The following is an 18,996-nucleotide window of genomic DNA, read 5'->3' on the forward strand; positions in this document are numbered from 1 at the left end:
GGACGTATCTCAAAATAATAAGAGCTGTTTATGACAAACCCACAGCCAATATCATATTGAATGGGCAAAAACTGAAATCATTCCTTTTGAAAACTGGCACAAGACAGGGATGTCCTCTGTGTTCACTCCTTTTCAACAGAAAAGGAAGTTCTGGCCAAGGCAATCAGGCAAGAGAAAGAAATAAAGGGTATTCAATTAGGAAAAAAGGAAGTCAAATTTTCCCTGTTTGCTGATGACATGATTGTATATTTAGAAAACCCCATCATCTCAGCCCAAAATCTCCTTAAGCTGATAAGCAACTTCAGCAAAGTCTCAGGATACAAAATCAAGGTGCAAAAATCACAAGCATTCTTATACACAGATAAACAGAGAGCCAAATCATGAGTGAACTGCCATTCACAATGAGTGAACTGCCATTCACAACTGTCATTGCTTCAAAGAGAATATGTAGGAATCCAACTTACAAGGAATGTGAAGGACCTTTTCAAGGAGAACTACAAACCACTTCCCAGAGAAATAAAAGAGGACACAAACAAATGGAAGAACATTATATGCTCATGGATAAGAAGAGTCAGTATCGTGAAAATGGCCATACTGCCCAAGGTAATTTATAGATTCAATGTCATCCCCATCAAGCTACCAATGACTTTCTTCACAGAATTGGAAAAAACTACTTTAAATTTCACATGGAACCAAAAAAGAGCCCTCAGTGCCAAGACAATCCTAAGCCAAAAGAACAAAGCTGGAGGTATCACGCTACCTGACTTCAAACTATACTACCAGGCTACAGTAACCAAAACAGCATGGTACAGAACAGAGCCCTCAGACATAATACCACACATGTACAATTATCTGATGTTTGACAAACCTGACAACACCAAGAAATGGGGAAAAGATTCCCTATTTAATAAATGGTGCTGGGAAAACCAGCTAGCCATATGTAGAAAGCTGAAACTGGATCCCTTCCTTACGCCTTTTACAAAAATTAATTCAAGATGCATTAAAGACTTAAATGTTAGACCTAAAACCATAAAAACTCTAGAAGAAAACCTAGGCAATACCATTCAGGACATAGGCATGGGCAAGGACTTCATGACTAAAACACCAAAAGCAATGGCAACAAAAGCCAAAATTCACAAATGGGATCTAATTAAACTAAAGAGCTTCTGCACAGCAAAAGAAACTACCATCAGAGTGTAACAGGCAACCTACAGAATGGGAGAAAAATTTTACAATCTACCCATCTGACAAAGGGCTAATATTCAGAATCTACGAAGAACTTAAACAAATTTACAAGAAAAAATCAAACAACCCCATCAAAAAGTGGGCAAAGGATTTGAACAGACACTTCTCAAAAGAAGACATTTATGCAGCCAACAGACACATGAAAAAATGCTCATCATCATTGGCCATCAGAGAAATGCAAATCAAAACCACAATGAGATACCATCTCACAACAGTTAGCATGGTGATCTTTAAAGTCAGGAAACAACAGGTGCTGGAGGGGATGTAGAGAAATAGGAACACTTTTACACTGTTGGTGGGACTGTCAACTAGTTTGACCATTGTGGAAGACAGTGTGGCGATTCCTCAAGGATGTAGAATTGGAAATACCATTTGACCCAGCTATCCCATTACTGGGTACATACCCAAAGGATTATAAATCATGCTGCTATAAAGACATGTGCACACATGTTTATTGCAGCACTATTCACAATAGCAAAGACTTGAAACCAACCCAAATGTCCATCAGTGATAGACTGGATTAAGAAAATGTGGCACATATACACCATGGAATACTATGCAACTATAAAAAAGGATGAGTTCATGTCCTTTGTATGGACATGGATGAAGCTGGAAACCATCATTCTGAGCAAACTATCACAAGGACAGAAAACCAAACACCACATGTTCTCACTCATAGGTGGGAACTGAACAAGGAGAATACTTTGACACAGGGTGGGGAACATCACACACCAGGGCCTGTCATGGGGTGGGGGATGGGATGAGGGATAGCATTAGGAGATATACCTAATGTAAATGACGAGTTAATGGGTGCAGCACACCAACATGGCACATGTGTATATATGTAACAAACCTGAATGTTGTGCACATGTACCCTAGAACTTAAAGTATAATAATAAAAAAAAAAGATATGAGAGGACGTTTTGAAGAAAAGCATTCCAAGACTCCTTGTTTGATTGGAAGAAGGGGAAGGATATCAATGTATTTTATACTTGAAGAAATTATATCTGTATGTTAACATTTTATGGTTAGCCACCGAAAGAATAGAAGTAGAGTATCTACCTTCCCAGTTAGTGCCAGTGGGGAGGGTAGCCATGGTAACAAATACAAACATTTTCCACAAATTTCTATTTCTTTTGTTCCTCAAATGCCAGTTTCCATTGTCCTCACAGTTTTGATTACATATCTACAGTCAATATTGGTTGAATCTGTATATCCTTCTTAAAGGCTAGATAGAGCCTAATAGTGTATTTTATATTCCAGGACTATATGACCAATTTAGAGAGAAATTAGCACTTCTTCGGTAGCCCTCTCAATGAAATATACTGATTTTTAAAAGTTTTAGTCATTGTTTTGTAACATTTTTCCATATTAGAAAACAAAAGGATAAGAAATACAAACTATTTTGAAAAACAGAACTTATTTATTTATTTAGTTAGTTAGTTTTGAGACGGAGTCTCACTCTGTCCAGGCTGGAGTGCAGTGGTGCAATGCCGGCTCACTGGAAGCTCCACCTCCCGGGTTCACGCCATTGTCCTGCCTCAGCCTCCCGAGTAGCCAGGACTACAGGCGCCCGCCACCACCCCGGCTAATTTTTTTTTTTTTTTTTTTGTATTTTTAGTAGAGACAGGGTTTCACCGTGTTAGCCAGGATGGTCTCAATCTCCTGACCTTATGAGCTTTCCAAAGTGCTGGGATTACAGGCATGAGCCACTGCACCCGGCCCAAAAACAGAACTTTTTTAAAACAAATAGAACATTTTTAAACCTGCCCAAACAATCTCAAAGCAATCCTTTTCCTTCAAAATACTTTATTGAGCTTATATTTTTTTCTATATGGCATATAGAAAAGTGCCTAAAATTTCTAGCTCATAGAACTATTGTAAAGGGAACATCCATGTAGTCACCATATAATTAACTGAAATAGAGAAATGATTATACTGAGTCTCCACTTGCCAGCCTCCAAGATAAGAATCAGCTACTGACCTGATTTTTGAGATTATCAACATAACAATTTGTATATACATATCAAACTATGATTTACTTTAATCTGTTTTTAAACAACATACCAATGGAAGTATGCAGTATTTTTTTTTAAATTTTGTACCTGGATTCATTCATTCAAAATTATATTTGTAAGATTTAACCATGTTGTATGTAGCCATACAGTTCATTCATTCTCATTATTGTATACTGTCCCACCATGTTAATAAACCAAAATGTATTCATATCTCTGTTAATGGATATTTGGGTTGTTACCAGTTTGAAGCTATTGCAAATAATGCTACCATATTATTGTACGTACTTCCTAGTCTACATGTGCAAGACTTTTTTGGGAATATATACTTTAAATTAGAATTACTGAGTTACAAGGTATCTATATCTTCAACTTTACAAGATAATGTACACTGTTTACCAAAATAGTTGTACCAATTTAGGTGCCCACCTGTGGTGGATGAAAGCTCATTTTTCAATCTATTAGATGTGAGTTGGTATTTCACTGTGGTTTGAATGTGTATTTTCTTCATGACTAATGATGGTGGTCAACTTTACATATGTTTATTGACTATTTGGTGTTCTTCTGGGAAATATCAGTTCATAAACATTTTGTCCATTTTTCTATCAGGTTGTCTTTCTTCTTTATCTTCCCACTCTAACATAAACTTCACAAGGACAGGGATTTCTGTTCTGTATTCCAAGCACCTAGAACAGTGCTCCTGGTCGCAACAGGCTTTCAATAAATATTTATCAAGTTAATGAATGGAATTTCTGGATAGTAGATGGGGTATATACTTTGTAAATATCTTCACTCACTTGGAGGTTTATTTTTTATCTTACAGTTCTTTTGAGGAACTGAAGTTCTTTCATCAAATTTATCAGTTTNTCAGCGTGATTAAAGTATCAGCTTATAACATAAGGGTCTTTAAAATATTGTGAAGTCATAAGTAGTATACAATTATATATTGTTTTGATGAGTATATTTCCTTGTTCCTCTGTAGCCCCTTCTATTTCTTAAAAATTCCAGCATTTCTAGAATGTTCATGTAGCATTAACTTTCTAGAAAACAAACCTCTCCATGGTTGAAAAAGAAGCACAGTACTGTAATAAGACCTCCTAGTTGAGTCCCACTGTAAAAAAAAAAAAAAAAAGAGTATACAATCAAATTAAAACCATAGTTTAAATCATATTTAAAACATAATAGTACAAAACCATACCCATGTGGTTGATGTTTAAATCCTGAATGTACAATTCTAAAAAGTGTACATATAAATTAATCTCAATTTTATAATTTATTATAGCTAAAATACTTTCTAAATAAAATACATAACGTGTGAACATAAAATGATTTTTTTTTTTGAGATGGGGTCTTGCTCTGCTGCCCAGGCTGGAGTGCAATGGCGAAATCTCGGCTCACTGCAACCTCCGCCTCTGAGTTCCAATGATTCTCCTGCCTCGGATTCCCAGGTAGCTGGGATTACAGGCGTGTGCCACCATGCCTGGCTAATTTTTTTACTTTGAGCAGAGATGGGGTGTCACTATGTGGGCCAAGCTGGTCTCAAACTCCTGACCTCGTGATCCACCCGCCTCGGCTTCCCAAAGTGCTGGGATTACAGGCATGAACCACTGCACCCAGCCACATAAAATATTTTTTAAGAAACAAGCTAGCACTTTAGAGTCTAGATCACATCCTTTGAATACTCTGAATAAAGGCAACTTTTTATCTTTTGAAATTGGATTTTAGGGATTGAGAGATGAAGACAAGAGTCTAACAGTTTCACGTAGCATTAACTTAGAACTGTCTAAACTACTGCAAATATTCTTTACTGGATTGCCAGAGAAACAATAATACAGAATACAAAAATCAGATGAAAGATAAAAACCATTTCTTTTCTTATTGTTGTTTTGGTTTTTTGTTTGTTTGAGAAGGAGTCTAGCTCTGTCACCCAGGCTAGAGTGCACGGGCGGGATCTCAGCTCACTGCAACCTCTGCCTCTCCGGTTCAAGCCAATTCTTCTGCCTCAGCCTCCCGAGTAGCTGGGATTATAGGCGCCCGAAACCACACCTGGCTAATTTTTTTGTATTTTTAGTAGAGACGGGGTTTCACCATGTTAGCCAGGATGGTCTCGATCTCCTGACCTCATGATCCGCCCGCCTCGGTCTCCCAAAGTGCTGGGATTACAGGCGTGAGCCACTGTGCCCAGCCCAAAAATAGAACTTTTTTTAAAAAAATAGAACATTTTTAAACCTGCCCAAACAATCTCAAAGCAATCCTTTTCCCTCAAAATACTTTAATGAGCTTATATTTTTCTATATGGCATATAGAAAAGTGTGTAAAATTTCTAGCTTGTAGAATTATTGTAAAGGGAACGTCCATGTAGTCACCATATAATTAACTGAAATAGAGAAATGATTATACTGAGTCTCCACTTGCCAGCCTCCAAGATAAGAATCAGCTACTGACGTGATTTGAGATTATCAACATAATTCTTTCTATATACATATCAAACTACGATTTACTTTAATCTGTTTTAAAAACAATTATACAAATGGGAGGAATGCAGTTTTTTTTTTAATTTTGTACCTGGATTCATCATTCAAATTATATTTGTAAGATTTCAAAATGTTGTGTTTTGTAGTTGTATAGTTCTTCATTCTCATATATTGTATACTGTTCCACCATATTAATAAACAAAATTATTTCATTTTCTCTGTTAATGGATAATTTGGGTTGTTTTCCAGTTGAAGCTTTTGCAACATGATGCTACTATTATTATTGTTATGACTTCTAGTCCCACATGTGCAAGACTTTTTTGGGAATATATACTTTAAATTCAGAATTGCTCGAGTACAAGGTATCTATACCTTAACTTTAACCAGATCAATGTACACTGTTACCAAAATAGTTGTACCAATTTATGTGTCCACCTGTGGTGGATGAAAGCTCCTTTTATCAATCTATTAGATATGAGTTGGTATTTCACCTGTGGTTTGAATGTGTATTTTCTTCATGACTAATGATGGTGGTCAACTTTACATATGTTTATGACCATTTGGTGTTCTTCTGGGAAATATCACAGTTCATAAAACTTTTGTCCTTTTCCTATCAGTTGTCTTTCTTCTTTTGTCTCATCCTTCCATTCTAACATAAACTTCACCAGGGACAGGATTTCTGTTCTGTATTCCAAGCACCCAGAACAGTGCTCCCAATTCACAACAGCTTTCAATTAAATTATTATCAAGTTAATGAACGAATTTCTGGATAGTAGTGGGGTAATATACTTTGTAAACATCTTCACTCACATTGGGGAGGTTTTTTTTTTAATCCTATAGGTTCTTTTGAGGAACTGAAGTTCTTTTCATCCAATTTATCCTTTTTCTTCATGGTCTGGATTTTTGGTTCTTGTTTAAGATAATCACTTCTATATCAATGACTTCTTCTATATAATATGCTGAACAGTTTATTAAATTTATCTTTCATATTTGAGTGTTTAATCAGCTTGGATTTATTATTTATATAGTTCCAATTCTCTTTGTTTCCATATGATCTCCCAATTATTCCAGCACCATTTATTAAAATGCCTGTCCTTACCCACCAATCTGCGATACCCACTCCTCCATTATATCGAATGCCATGTACATTTCTGCTTCTGGGCTGTACTCCATTTCAGTTATCTATTTGTCTATTCCTGTGCCAATATCATAGTGTCTTTTTACATTGGCTTTATAATATAGCAACAATTGATAGGGCAAATCCTCCTTTTTCAAGAATACCTTAACTGTATTTGGCCCTTTGCATTTCTGAATAACTTTTAAATCAGCTCATCAAAGTCAACAAAAAATATGTTGGAATTTTGACTGGTAGAGCATTGAATCTATAAATCTTTTTAACATCAAGTCTTCAATCAATGAATGTAGAATATTTCTCCACTTAGATTTTCCTAGACGTATCTCAGGAAAGTTCTAATCATGTTCCCATAGCTGTCATATATATCTTTTGTTGGATTTATTCTGAGGAATGTCATGCTTTTAATGCTATTCTAAATAGCATCCTTTCAAAATTTCATTTTCTATTTGATGCTAAAGTATAAAATTTATAATTTGAATTTTAATATTAATGCTTACATCGAGTAACATTGTAAATTTTCTTATGATTGCAAATACTATATCCATACACTTTAAAAATTTTTCTAGATACACTATGTAATCTACTTTTAAGAACACTTATTTCTTTTTTTTAGGTTTTCCAATGCTTATACTTATTACTACTTTTCTTTTTATGTACTGTGCTGGATAGTATCCCTGGTACAACACTGACTATGTCACTAGTTTTCATTGATTCTATGCTAGTCTTTTTTGTGCTGAAAACTTCCTAAAACAAAGAGTGTGTATATTTATTAATCTCTATATTGACATAAGCACTATGAAAACTCAATAAATATTTGTTGAAAGAGTAAAACTATTAATTTTAATTTTAAATGTTTTGCACGACAAGAACAACATTGTAAAGAAATCTGATGATTCAGCTAGGAATATGTTCCACTGAAAGAAACAGAAAACCTAACAAAGGTGGCTTACACAATATAGATGTTTTTTATTATATCATTCAACAAGAAAAATGAAAGATAAGTATCTGTTGGCATTGGTTCAGCAGCAGAAGGATGGTAGGCCAGATAGATCTTCTATGTTTATGGCCTTTCCCTTATGGTCACAAGATGACTGCTGCAGTTCTGGGCATGACATCTTAGTGTAATGAAAGCAGGAAGAAACAGAGAAGGGGCAGCTAAGTCTATCCTTTTGTGAGAAAGGCAGATACTTTCCTAGATGTAACCAAAACTGACTTCACCTTAGTTTTCATTGGCAAAAACTAGCTGATATGGCTATCTCAGGGAGCAATTAAGTGTGGGGGCAAAACACATGGCCGTTGAAATTAATTTCAACTTATCACCTGAGACAGGTCTTACTGCTGCTTCCCATGGTACTCTTATCAAGATAGACAGGCTTGCAGATGTAAGTGCCCACCACATGTGATACACAGATTTTCCTACTGCTTTCTTAATTTCATCCTTAGAGAACACAATTAGAAATAAGCTGCTATTACTGCTAACAAAAGATTTCCTCCAATGATTTATTAATTTTACACATGAACTAGGGGATATTCCATTAAAGCCTTTGTTAGGAAATCTGTTTAAACAACAGAATAAAAGGGATGATTTTGAGATAGAATTTTAGTGACATTTCCAGTTCTGGTTACATATTGGTTAAGCTTCTGAAAAATCAAATAAATCCACAAACTTTCCTGATATGAATCTAATCTCATTAATTTTCCTGTTCATTTAATCAACAAATATCAGCCAGTCTGTATAAGCCCACTGGAAGGTCTCTTAATTCAGTAGTAGTCTTACCTCAGGTATGCTCCATACATGAAGAACAATCCCATCATTAGTCCATTTAAAATAAAGATTACACCAACATAAAAGCAAGCAGGATCTCCCAATCCTTTGAAAAGATACAGATAATCAGTGTTTAATGAATATACGACTCTAAAGCAATTGGGCATAATTATCTCAGTGCTTTGCAATCACGAGCTCATGAATTTGCTGAAAGCATTTGCTTTCCAGATTGCTGCTGTGTTTAATTCTTTACCCTTATAAGAGTTTGTATGTGTGTGTGTGTGTATGCAGACACATATATATGTGTGTGTGTGTATATATATATATATGTGTGTGTGTATATAGACACATACACATATGTAAGCTCACTCTTAATGAGGTATTATATAGTTACACTTATACTTTATACTTTTTATAATTGCATTTGTACTTTCCTCTAAGGAATTACTATTATACTGTAATGATTTGTTGGGGATTCACATTTATTTAGCTGATGCTGCTAGTGTTCAGTGTCTGGAACTGTCTGTAGAACCACTTAATGAATACAAAAGAAAAACCATTGCATTATCTTTATCTTTTGCTAGGCTGTAGGAAGAGTTAAGATATGGTTTTGACTTCAGGGTACAGCTTTAGTCTATATGAAATGATCCAGTCATTTGATCCATTATTATGTATAGCTAGAATCTTAGTATATTCCACATAGAAGATTATGCATGTGTGTGGCAACATGTACTTTATGGTCATCCCACATTTTTCTCAGAACAAGTTTATAATATTAGTTGGTATAAAAATATTTTTCTTATGTTCGAGAAAACAGAACATAAGATATTCAACTTGTCAAAGGTTATTTCACTTTAATTGGCTGCAGCAAAGGTCTGAAGGCTGGCCTTCTGATTCCCCCTGCCTCTCTGATCACTCCTTTCAGTCAGTTCCAGTAACTTCTCTTGTTTTATTTACCACTCTTTAATATTGGACCACCTTAGGCTCTGTCATATGTCCCCTTCATTTCTCCATCTGCACATTCTCCATAAAGAAATTCTTCCACATCCATGGCTCCAATGATCTATATACAGATGACTCCAACTCTACATTTAATCCAGAACTTTCTCCTTATTCTCATACCCAGATAGCCACTTCATGTCCCCACTCTGAGGTGTCTTAAGTACCTCAAATTAATGCATACACAATGTAACATAACAATACAAACCTGCTGCTGTTCAAATGCTTCCTACCATTCAAAGGAGCTCAGTTACTTAAGCTAGAAACCCAACTGTGCTTCACATGATTCTTCACTCACCTTCCCCTCTCTTACCAAACAATTACCAAGTCTTGTCCATGCTACTTCCAAAATCTCTCACACCCAGGCATTTCCACATTATCTTTCCTGCAGTCACTTGCTGAGAATATAATAGTCTCCTACCTGGCCTCCCTGAACCTACTTTTGTCCCTTTACTAATATTCTTTCCATACCATTGACTAAATAATGTTTTAAAATGAAACTCTGTTAAAATTCTTCAATGGATAAAGTATAAAATCCTTCGCCAGTGCACGGCTTTCATGATCTGATCCTTCCTTATATTCCCAGCACCATTTCACATCATTTTTCTTCTCCATTACTTCCAGGAATTCTAGCCTTCTTTCAGTTCTCTCTTGCTTCAGGATATTTGAATATGTTATTCCCTATTCTTAAAATACTTACCCTCTCTTACTCCTAATGTCGGGAACCTTATTTTCTTATTTGTAATATCCATCACAGTTGTAACTGCTAACAGCTCCCTTACAGCATAAACTCGATGAGGGTAAGGCTCCACGCCTAGCTGGTTCATCTCTGTGTCCCAAGTGCCAAACACGAAACTATCACTTATCAGGAATGTAACTAACACCATACTTAGGTGATCATTTTCACCACTCAGACAGGGTCACACCTTCCAGCTGACTGAATCATTGCTAAGCCTCTCATTTTATGAGGCATTTTCTCCAATCCTTTACATCGTACCCAAAAAAGTGTAATTGCCCCTCAAACATCCTCATCAATTCTATTTTTACTGAGGGAATCAGCAAAACTGTAAGGAAAATAGATTTAGTTTATATCCCAAGAGTTGAATGTTGTTACAAACAAGTCTAAAAATTCATTTATAAAATATACTAAGTCATGTTGTTAAAAATTTGAAGAAATAAAGAAAAAACAACAATGTTAGTGTTATGAAAAGAGATACATGTGGCGGTGAACGAGAGTCTCAAGGGACAGCACCGTACTTGAATTGTAAAAGTGCTGAAATGCAAACATCTTAAATAGAAGTGACCACTATGTATCCTGGAAAGCTGTTAAGATGATTCCAAAAGCGGTTCTTTGACAAAGAAACCAATGTAGAAGATAAACAGGATGAGTTTTATTAATACTACTCATGGACTATGAGCATATATAAAAAAGTAATATTTCTAAATCAATCTATTATTACATATCTAATTTTTAAATATGTATGCATAAATTTATATATTAGCTATTACAAATAGATATCTGACTATTTCATCTATCCTCAAAATTTATATATTGAAGCTACCCCAAAAAACATCTTTCTGTATCTCGCATTCTGAAATAGAAGACTGACTTATAGTCAAGATTGCCTTACAATGGGATATGTTAATACTCAAATTCCAAAATTTGTACTCAAATTTGTAAGTACACAGCCTTCTCAGAAAACTACTTTAAAATGGAAAATACTCATTGAGGTGAGTCAGTTCTAATTTTTTTTTAAATCAACAACAGTATTTTACAATAACTCTTAAAAGTGAATCATAATATTATTACATGTTTATGAATGTTTACAAATGACAGCATTTTTGGAAGAAACATGCCTTCACAGCTTTGAACTTCATTAAGAGGTTCTATTCTGGTGACATTCCAGCAGGTCTTAGCTTCTAGTCCAAATAAATTCATTATTCCCATGAATGTGTGATACCAGGAGGCTATGACTACCTTAAAAAAGATAAAAACAAAGAGATAATGAAGGAAAATACATTCTCTTCATAATAATAATCTTTCCAAAACACGATTTTGTGATGGTTGCCTTAGACATTATAAACTCTGACAAATTCATTTAGATCATTTCACTTGGGAATCAGTCACTTCAAAATTATACATTATGCTTCTATATACAAAGATATTATATATGTGGTAACCAATTCTGTAATATAAATAATAGTAACTGTAAGTCAATATAAAAGTATATAATTAAAATATGGTGATTAATAGAAAAATACAAAGATTTACAGAAACATTTCATAATTCATTTCATTTAGATCCTTGAATTTATTTCTCCATAAAATATAAAATATATTATAAACACTGGAACAGAACAGAATAATAGCACCTGTGCCCATTACAATTTTAAGCAAGCAGAAGATTTAATTGACCAGTTCTTTCCAATCTGCAAGCTATTTTTAAATGTTCAAAGACAAAGAAAAAATAACAAGATAAAAAAATCCCAACAGAATGTTCATGTCTCAGAGGTCTTTTAAAAATAACATTATACATTCTGGAAAACTAATGTGAGATCACTAGGGGAAAAAGTCAAAAAATAAAGAGTTGAGAAAGTAAGCACCTCTTAGAGCTAACCATTTTTAATATTTTGGTGATTGGCTAGTCGCAGTGCTCATGCCTGTAATCGCAGCACTTTAGGAGGCCAAGGTGGGCGGATCACAAGGTCAGGAGTTCGAGACTAGCCTGGCCAACATGGTGAAACCAAATGTCTACTAAAAATACAAAAATTAGCTGGGTGTGGTGGTGGGCACCTGCAATGCCGGCTACTCGGGAGGCTGAGGCAGGAGAATCACTTGAAATCGGAAGGCACAGGCAGCAGTGAGCCAAGATCACACCACAGCACTCCAGCCTGGGTGACAAGACTGAAACTCCATCTCAAAAAAGAAAAAAGCTGGTGATTATCTTTCCAGTCCTCCCCCTAAGCATTTAAAACATGAAATTAGAGTTACTCAATACTACCTAATGAGATCACATTATCAATGTTAATGTAATATGCATTGCTAAACATCATAAACATCTCTCCACATCTCACAAGTGTAGATTTATTATGCAGCTTGATATAGCAGGAAAAGCATAGCTTTGATGTCAGAATTGAACTCAAATTCTGACTCTACAAGTTATAGTTTCTACGGTCTCAAGTAATCCTTCAACAGCTGTCAATCACTTCATCTCTCAAATGAGTTTAATAATAACTATGCTACAAGAGAAGTGAGATAAGAGCTCACATATACAGTCATATATGTCCTAAGTATAGTGCTGGCATATAGTATGCAGTGAATGCTTTTACCTTTTTAAAACATTCTGTTCTAAACTTACATTTTTATTTGTAAATGAGAAATTTATCTCCTGTGAACACAATAAGTATGAACATAAAATTCAACATTGCAGTACTACGTAGTGTTGGAGTAAATCTAGATCCTCTCAATTTTTTATCTCTGTGATGTGAAAAGACTGGGAACAACTCCTGTTCTTCATAATGCTACCAAGTTTTAAAAACAACTGAACTATATTATAATTACTTTTGACATTTTTGATAGCGTCAAAAAAGAAATTGAAAACTGTGCTAATTATTCAATAAACATTGTTGAATAAGTAAAAAAGAAAGTTGTCACTGAGACCATACTGTTAGAAATTAATGAAACAAGAAATAGAGAATTTTATTGTATAATTAAGATTCAGGTATAACCAAAAAATTAAAAATACTAAGTATTAAACACTGAGAGAAATGGGGCTAGTGTAATAAGTTAAACCCTCATTTTATATATACAGAGAAAGTCAACATTAACTGAAATTGAAGATACAGGAAATAGGTTTTGCATTCGGGTTTTTGCATTTACATTAGAGTTATGAAGATAGCCATTAGAGTAAATAAAAACAGAAGAGTGCCTCCAAAGAGTAAGCAAGGATGCAGAGAAAGTGAGTGCAGAAAACTGCGGCTTTAATCTTAGGCAGATCTATATTATCCAATTGTTACTATTACAAATTACATTAAACACTTACAGAAATCAAAATCTGAGAAATTTTCCAAGTACCTGGAAATTAAGCAACACGATTTTATTTTATTTTGTTATTTGTGTGTGTGTGTGTTTCTAGAAGGTTTTTAAAAATTATTATTATTTTTAAGTTCCGGGATACATGTGCAGGATGTGCAGGTTTGTTACATAAGTAAACGTGTGCCATGGTGGTTTGCTGCACCTATTGACCCATCATCTAAGTATTAAGCCCAGCATGCATTTGCCCTTTTCCCTGATGCTTTCCCCTGCCCTGCCCTTCCCCTGCAAGCCCCAGTGAGTGTTGTTCCCCTCCCTGTGTCCATAATAACACAATTTTAAACTGCTGATGGATCAAAGAAGAAATCACACGAGAAATTAGAAAATAATTTGAACTGAATGAAAATGAAAATACAATATATAAATATTTAAGTAATACAAATGTTTGCTATTGGGAAGATGGAGTAGATGTACTTTTCCTGATTTCTCCCTTGAAGTACAACTGAAAACCCTTTGAGTTACATACAAATCAAACATAAGAAGACTCTGAAAAGTAGAGAGAAGACAGACTTGAGACCCAAAGTACAGCATGGTTATGAGTTCCATGGGCTCTCTCTGTGCCTCATTTTCTCAGATTTGGAGTTAAAGAGGCTGGCAATCCAGAAATGCCAATGGCCACTGCTATGGTTTGAATATGTCCCCTCCAAAATTCAGGTGTTGAAACTTAATGGCCAATGTGATAGTATTAATAGATGGGACCTATAAGAGGTGATTAGGCCATGAGGATTCCCCCCTCATGAGTGAGATTAAAGCTCTCTTACTCTCCTACTGTTGGCCATGTGAGGACACAGGGTTCCTCTCCTTCAGAAGATGCAACATCAAGGCACCATCTTGGAAGCGGAGAGCAGCCTTCACCAGACACCAAATCTGCTGGCGCCTTGATCTTGGACTTTCTTGGACTCCAGAATTCTTAGACTCCAGAATTGTGAGATATAAATTTCTATTCTTTATAAATTACCTAATCTCAGATACTTTGTTCAAACAGCACAAAACAGACTAAGACAAATATATAAAAAGTACCAAAAAAGTCAAAAGAAAAAAAAATGTGGTTCCACCCCTACCATGTAAACAAAGGCCAAGTGGGGAAGTTAGATTTCCATCTTCCCTGGGCCTTTTCTTTTTCTTTTCTTTTCTTTTTTTTTTTTTAGATGGAGTCTCACTCTTTTCAGTCAGACTGGAGTGCAGTGGTGCAATCTTGGCTCACTGCAACCTCTTCCTCCTGGGTTCAAGCCAATTCTCCTGCCTAAGCTTCCCAAGTAGCTGGGATTACAAGTGCCTGCCACCATGCCTGGCTAATTTTTGTATCTTTTGTAGAGACAGGGTTTCACCATGTTGACCAGGCTAGTCTCAAACTCCTGACCTCAGGTGATGCTGAAAGCAAAAAGATGATGCCTTCCCCCTTTTCCCCTTCCTTTGCTTGAGTGATGCCAGAGGTATCCAGTTAAAATAGCAGGTTTAAATAAAATCCAGTCTCATAACATAATACTCAAAATGTCTAGGTTTCAAGTGAAAATCACTCATCAAGAACCAGAAAGGTCTCAAACTGAATGAGAAAATAAATGGATTCCAATACTGAGATGAAAGAAATATTAGTATTATCAAGGATTTTAAAGCAACAATCATAAATATACTCTAATGAGCATGCTTAAAACAAATGGAAAAATTGAAAAACTTGCCAGAGGAATGAAAGTCTCAGCAAAAAAAAAACATAAATCAACACTAAGAACATCTCTCAAAACCACACAATTACATGGAAATTAAACAACCTGCCCCTGAATGACTTTTTGAGTCAACAAAGAAATTATGGTGGAAATCAAGAAATTCTTTGAAACTAATGAAAATAAAGATACAACATACCAGGATCGCTGGAACACAGTTAAAGCAGTGTTAAGAGGAAAGTTTACAGAGCTAAATGCCGACTTCAAAAAGTTAGAAAGATCTCAAATTAACAACCTAACATCACACCTAGAGGAACCAAAAAAGTAAGAGCAAACCAACCCAAAATCTAGCAGAAGATAAGAAATAACCAAATCAGAGATGAACTGAATGAAATTGAGACACAAAACACCATACAAAAGATCAAGAAAACCATGAGTTGATTCTTTGAAAGAACAAGTAAGTTTAATAGACCACTAGCTAGACTAATAAAGAGAAAGAGAGAGAAGACCCAGATAAACACAATCAGAAATGACAAAGGAGATATTACCATTGACCCCATAGAAAAGCAAAAAACTCTGAGAGACTGTTACGAACAACTCCATAGACACAAACTGGGAAACCTAGAAGAAATGGCTGAATTCCTGGAAATACATAACCTCCAAAGATTGAACCAAGAAGAAATGAAAACCCTGAATAGATCAATAACAAGTTCCAAGACTGAATCACCAATAAAAAGCCTACCAGCCAGAAAAAGCCCTGGAACAGATGACTTCACAACCAAATTCTACCAGACATATAAGGAGAGTGGATACCAATCATACTGAAACTATTCCAAAAAATTGAGGAGGGATTCCTCCCTTACTCATTCTATAAGGCCAGCCTCATTCTGATGCCAAAACATGGCAGAGCCATAATGTAAAAAAGAAAACTTCAAGCCAATATCTCTGATGAATATAGATGCAAAATCCTCAACAAAATACTAACATACTGAATCCATCAGCATATCAAAAAGCTAATCCACCACGATCAAGTAGGCTTTATTCCTAGGATGAAAGGTTGGTTCAACACAGGCAAATCAATAAATATGATTGATCACATAAAAGAACTAAAAAAAAAACCCACATGATTATCGAAACAGATGCAGAAAAGGCTTTTGATAAAATTCAACATCCTTTCACTTTAAAAACCTTCAACAAAGTAGGCATTGAAGGAACATATCTCAAAATTAGAAGAGCCATCTATGACAAACTCATAGCCAACACCATACTGAACATGCAAAAGCTAGAAACACTTGCTTTGAGAACTGGAACAACAAAAGGATGTTCACTTTCCCCATTGCTATTCAACATAGTAGTGGATGTCCCAGCCAGAGCAACCAGGCAAGAGAAAGAAAGAAAATAAATCCATATGGAAGACAGAAATTCACACTATCTTTTTTCTAAACGATATAATTTTATACCTAGAAAGCCCCATAGTCTCTAATTAAAAGCTCCTAGATATGTCTTTTTGAAAACTTTAGCAAACTTTCTGGATGTAAAATCAATGTACCAAAGTCAGTAGTATTTCTATGCACCAACAATGTCCAAGCTGGGAGCCAAATCAAGAATGCAATCTCATTCACAATAGGCAGAGAAAAGTAATAAAAAACTTATAAAAGAATACTTAGGAATACAACTAACTAGAGAGGAGAAAGATCTCTACAATGAGAATTACAAAACACTGCTGAAAGAAATCAGAGACAATAAAAACAAATGGAAAAACATTCCATGCTCATGGATAGGAAAATTCAATATTGTTAAAATGACCATACTACAGAAAGCAGTTTACAGATTCAATGCTATTCCTATCAAACTACCAATGACATTTTTCACATAATTACAAAAACTACCCTAAAACTTATAGGGATACTCCTTCAATGTAAATAAGGTTAAAATTAATTAAAATAAAACATATGAAACCAAAAAATAGTTCAAATAGCCAAAGCAATCCTAAACAAAAAGGACAAAGCCAGAGGCATCATACTACCCAACTTCAAACTATATTTCAAGGCTACAATAACCAAAACAGCATGGTGCTAGCACACAAACAGACACATAGACCAATGGAACAGAGAGTCCAGAAATAAAGTCACACACCTAGAACCATCTGATTTTCAACAAACCTGACAAAACAAGTGAATAGGAAGAAGGACTTCTTATTCAGTAAATGATGCTGGGATAACTGGCTAGCCATATGCAGAAGACTGAAACTTCACCCTTTCTTTTCCCTATACACAAAAATCAACTCAAGATGAATTAAACACTGCAATGTAAAACCTAAAACAATGAAAATCCTAGAAGAAAACATAGAAAATACCATTCTGGACATAGACCCTGGCAAAAATTTCATGACGAAGATGCCAAAAGGAATTGCAACAAAACAAAGATTGACAAATGCAACCTAATTAAATTAAAGAGCTTCTGCATGGCAAAAGAAACTACCAAGAGAGTAATCAGACAACCTACAGAAAGGGAGAAATATTTGCAAACTATTCATCTGACAAAGGTCTAATATCCAGAATCCATAAGGAACAAATCAAAAGTAAAAAAACAACCCCATTAAAAAATGGGTACTCCGTGCCACTCCCAGTCACAGCCTCCTGGGCATCGCTCAGCTCCAACATGGCAAAAATCTCCAGCCTTACAGAGACTGAGTGGTGCATTGAGTCCCTGATTGCTGTTTTCCAAAAGTATGCTGGAAAGGATGGTTACAACTGCAGTCTCTCCAAGACGGAGTTCCTAAGCTTCATGAATACAGAGCTGGCTGCCTTCACAAAGAACCAGAAGGACCCCGGTGTCCTTGACTGCATGAAGAAACTGGAATGGGCAGTTAGATTTCCCAGAATTTCTTAATCTGATTGGTAGCCTAGCTATGGCTTGCCATGTCTCCTTCCTTAAGGCTGTCCCTTCCCAGAAATGGACCTGAGGACCCCTTGGGCCTGGCCTTCAAACCCACCCCCTTTTCTTCCAGCCTTTCTGTCATCATCTCCTCCTCACAGCCCACACGTCCCCTGAGCCCAGCACATCCACCACATCATGCAGGCCCCACCTGTGGATAGTAATAAAACAATGCCACTTTTTTAAAACATGAAAAAAATGTGGGTGAAGGACATGAACACAAATTTCTCAAAATTAGATATTTATGTGGCCATCAATCATATGAAAACGTGTTCAACATCACTAATCATTAGAGAAATGCAAATCAAAACCACACTAACCCAATCGGAATGGCTATTATTAAAAAGTAGGGCTGGGCGCGGTGGCTCAAGCCTGTAATCCCAGCACTTTGGGAGGCCGAGACCAGCGGATCACAAGGTCAGGAGATTAAGACCATCCTGGCTAACACGGTGAAACCCCGTCTCTACTAAAAAATACAAAAAAACTAGCCGGGCGAGGTGGCGGCACCTGTAATCCCAACTCTTAGGGAGGCTGAGGCAGGAGAATGGCCTAAACCTGGGAGGCGGAGCTTGCAGTGAGCTGAGATCCGGCCACTGCACTCCAGCCTGTGCGACAGAGCGAGACTCCATCTCAAAAAATAAAACTAAAATAAAATAAAAGTAAAAAAAAAAAAAAA

General features: G+C 35.8%; 1 protein-coding gene and 1 pseudogene across 1 annotated transcript in view; one reads left to right on the top strand and one right to left on the bottom strand.

The window, feature by feature from the left end:
- DPY19L1 (dpy-19 like C-mannosyltransferase 1) overlaps nucleotides 1-18,996 on the bottom strand; it is a 41,960-nt gene that overhangs the window by 5,158 nt on the left and 17,806 nt on the right. The window contains exons 5-6 of the mRNA XM_017854983.1: nucleotides 11,491-11,611; nucleotides 8,647-8,740 (exon numbers count right to left, since the gene is read on the bottom strand). Coding sequence (XP_017710472.1) covers nucleotides 8,647-8,740; nucleotides 11,491-11,611 — 215 coding nt within the window. The remainder of the gene's footprint in view (nucleotides 1-8,646; nucleotides 8,741-11,490; nucleotides 11,612-18,996) is intronic.
- On the top strand, nucleotides 18,045-18,480 carry LOC108517201 (protein S100-A11 pseudogene; annotated as a pseudogene).

The sequence above is a fragment of the Rhinopithecus bieti genome, unplaced genomic scaffold, assembly GCF_001698545.2.
Source record: "Rhinopithecus bieti isolate Rb0 unplaced genomic scaffold, ASM169854v2 scaffold_39971, whole genome shotgun sequence".
Taxonomy (NCBI): Eukaryota; Metazoa; Chordata; class Mammalia; order Primates; family Cercopithecidae; genus Rhinopithecus; species Rhinopithecus bieti.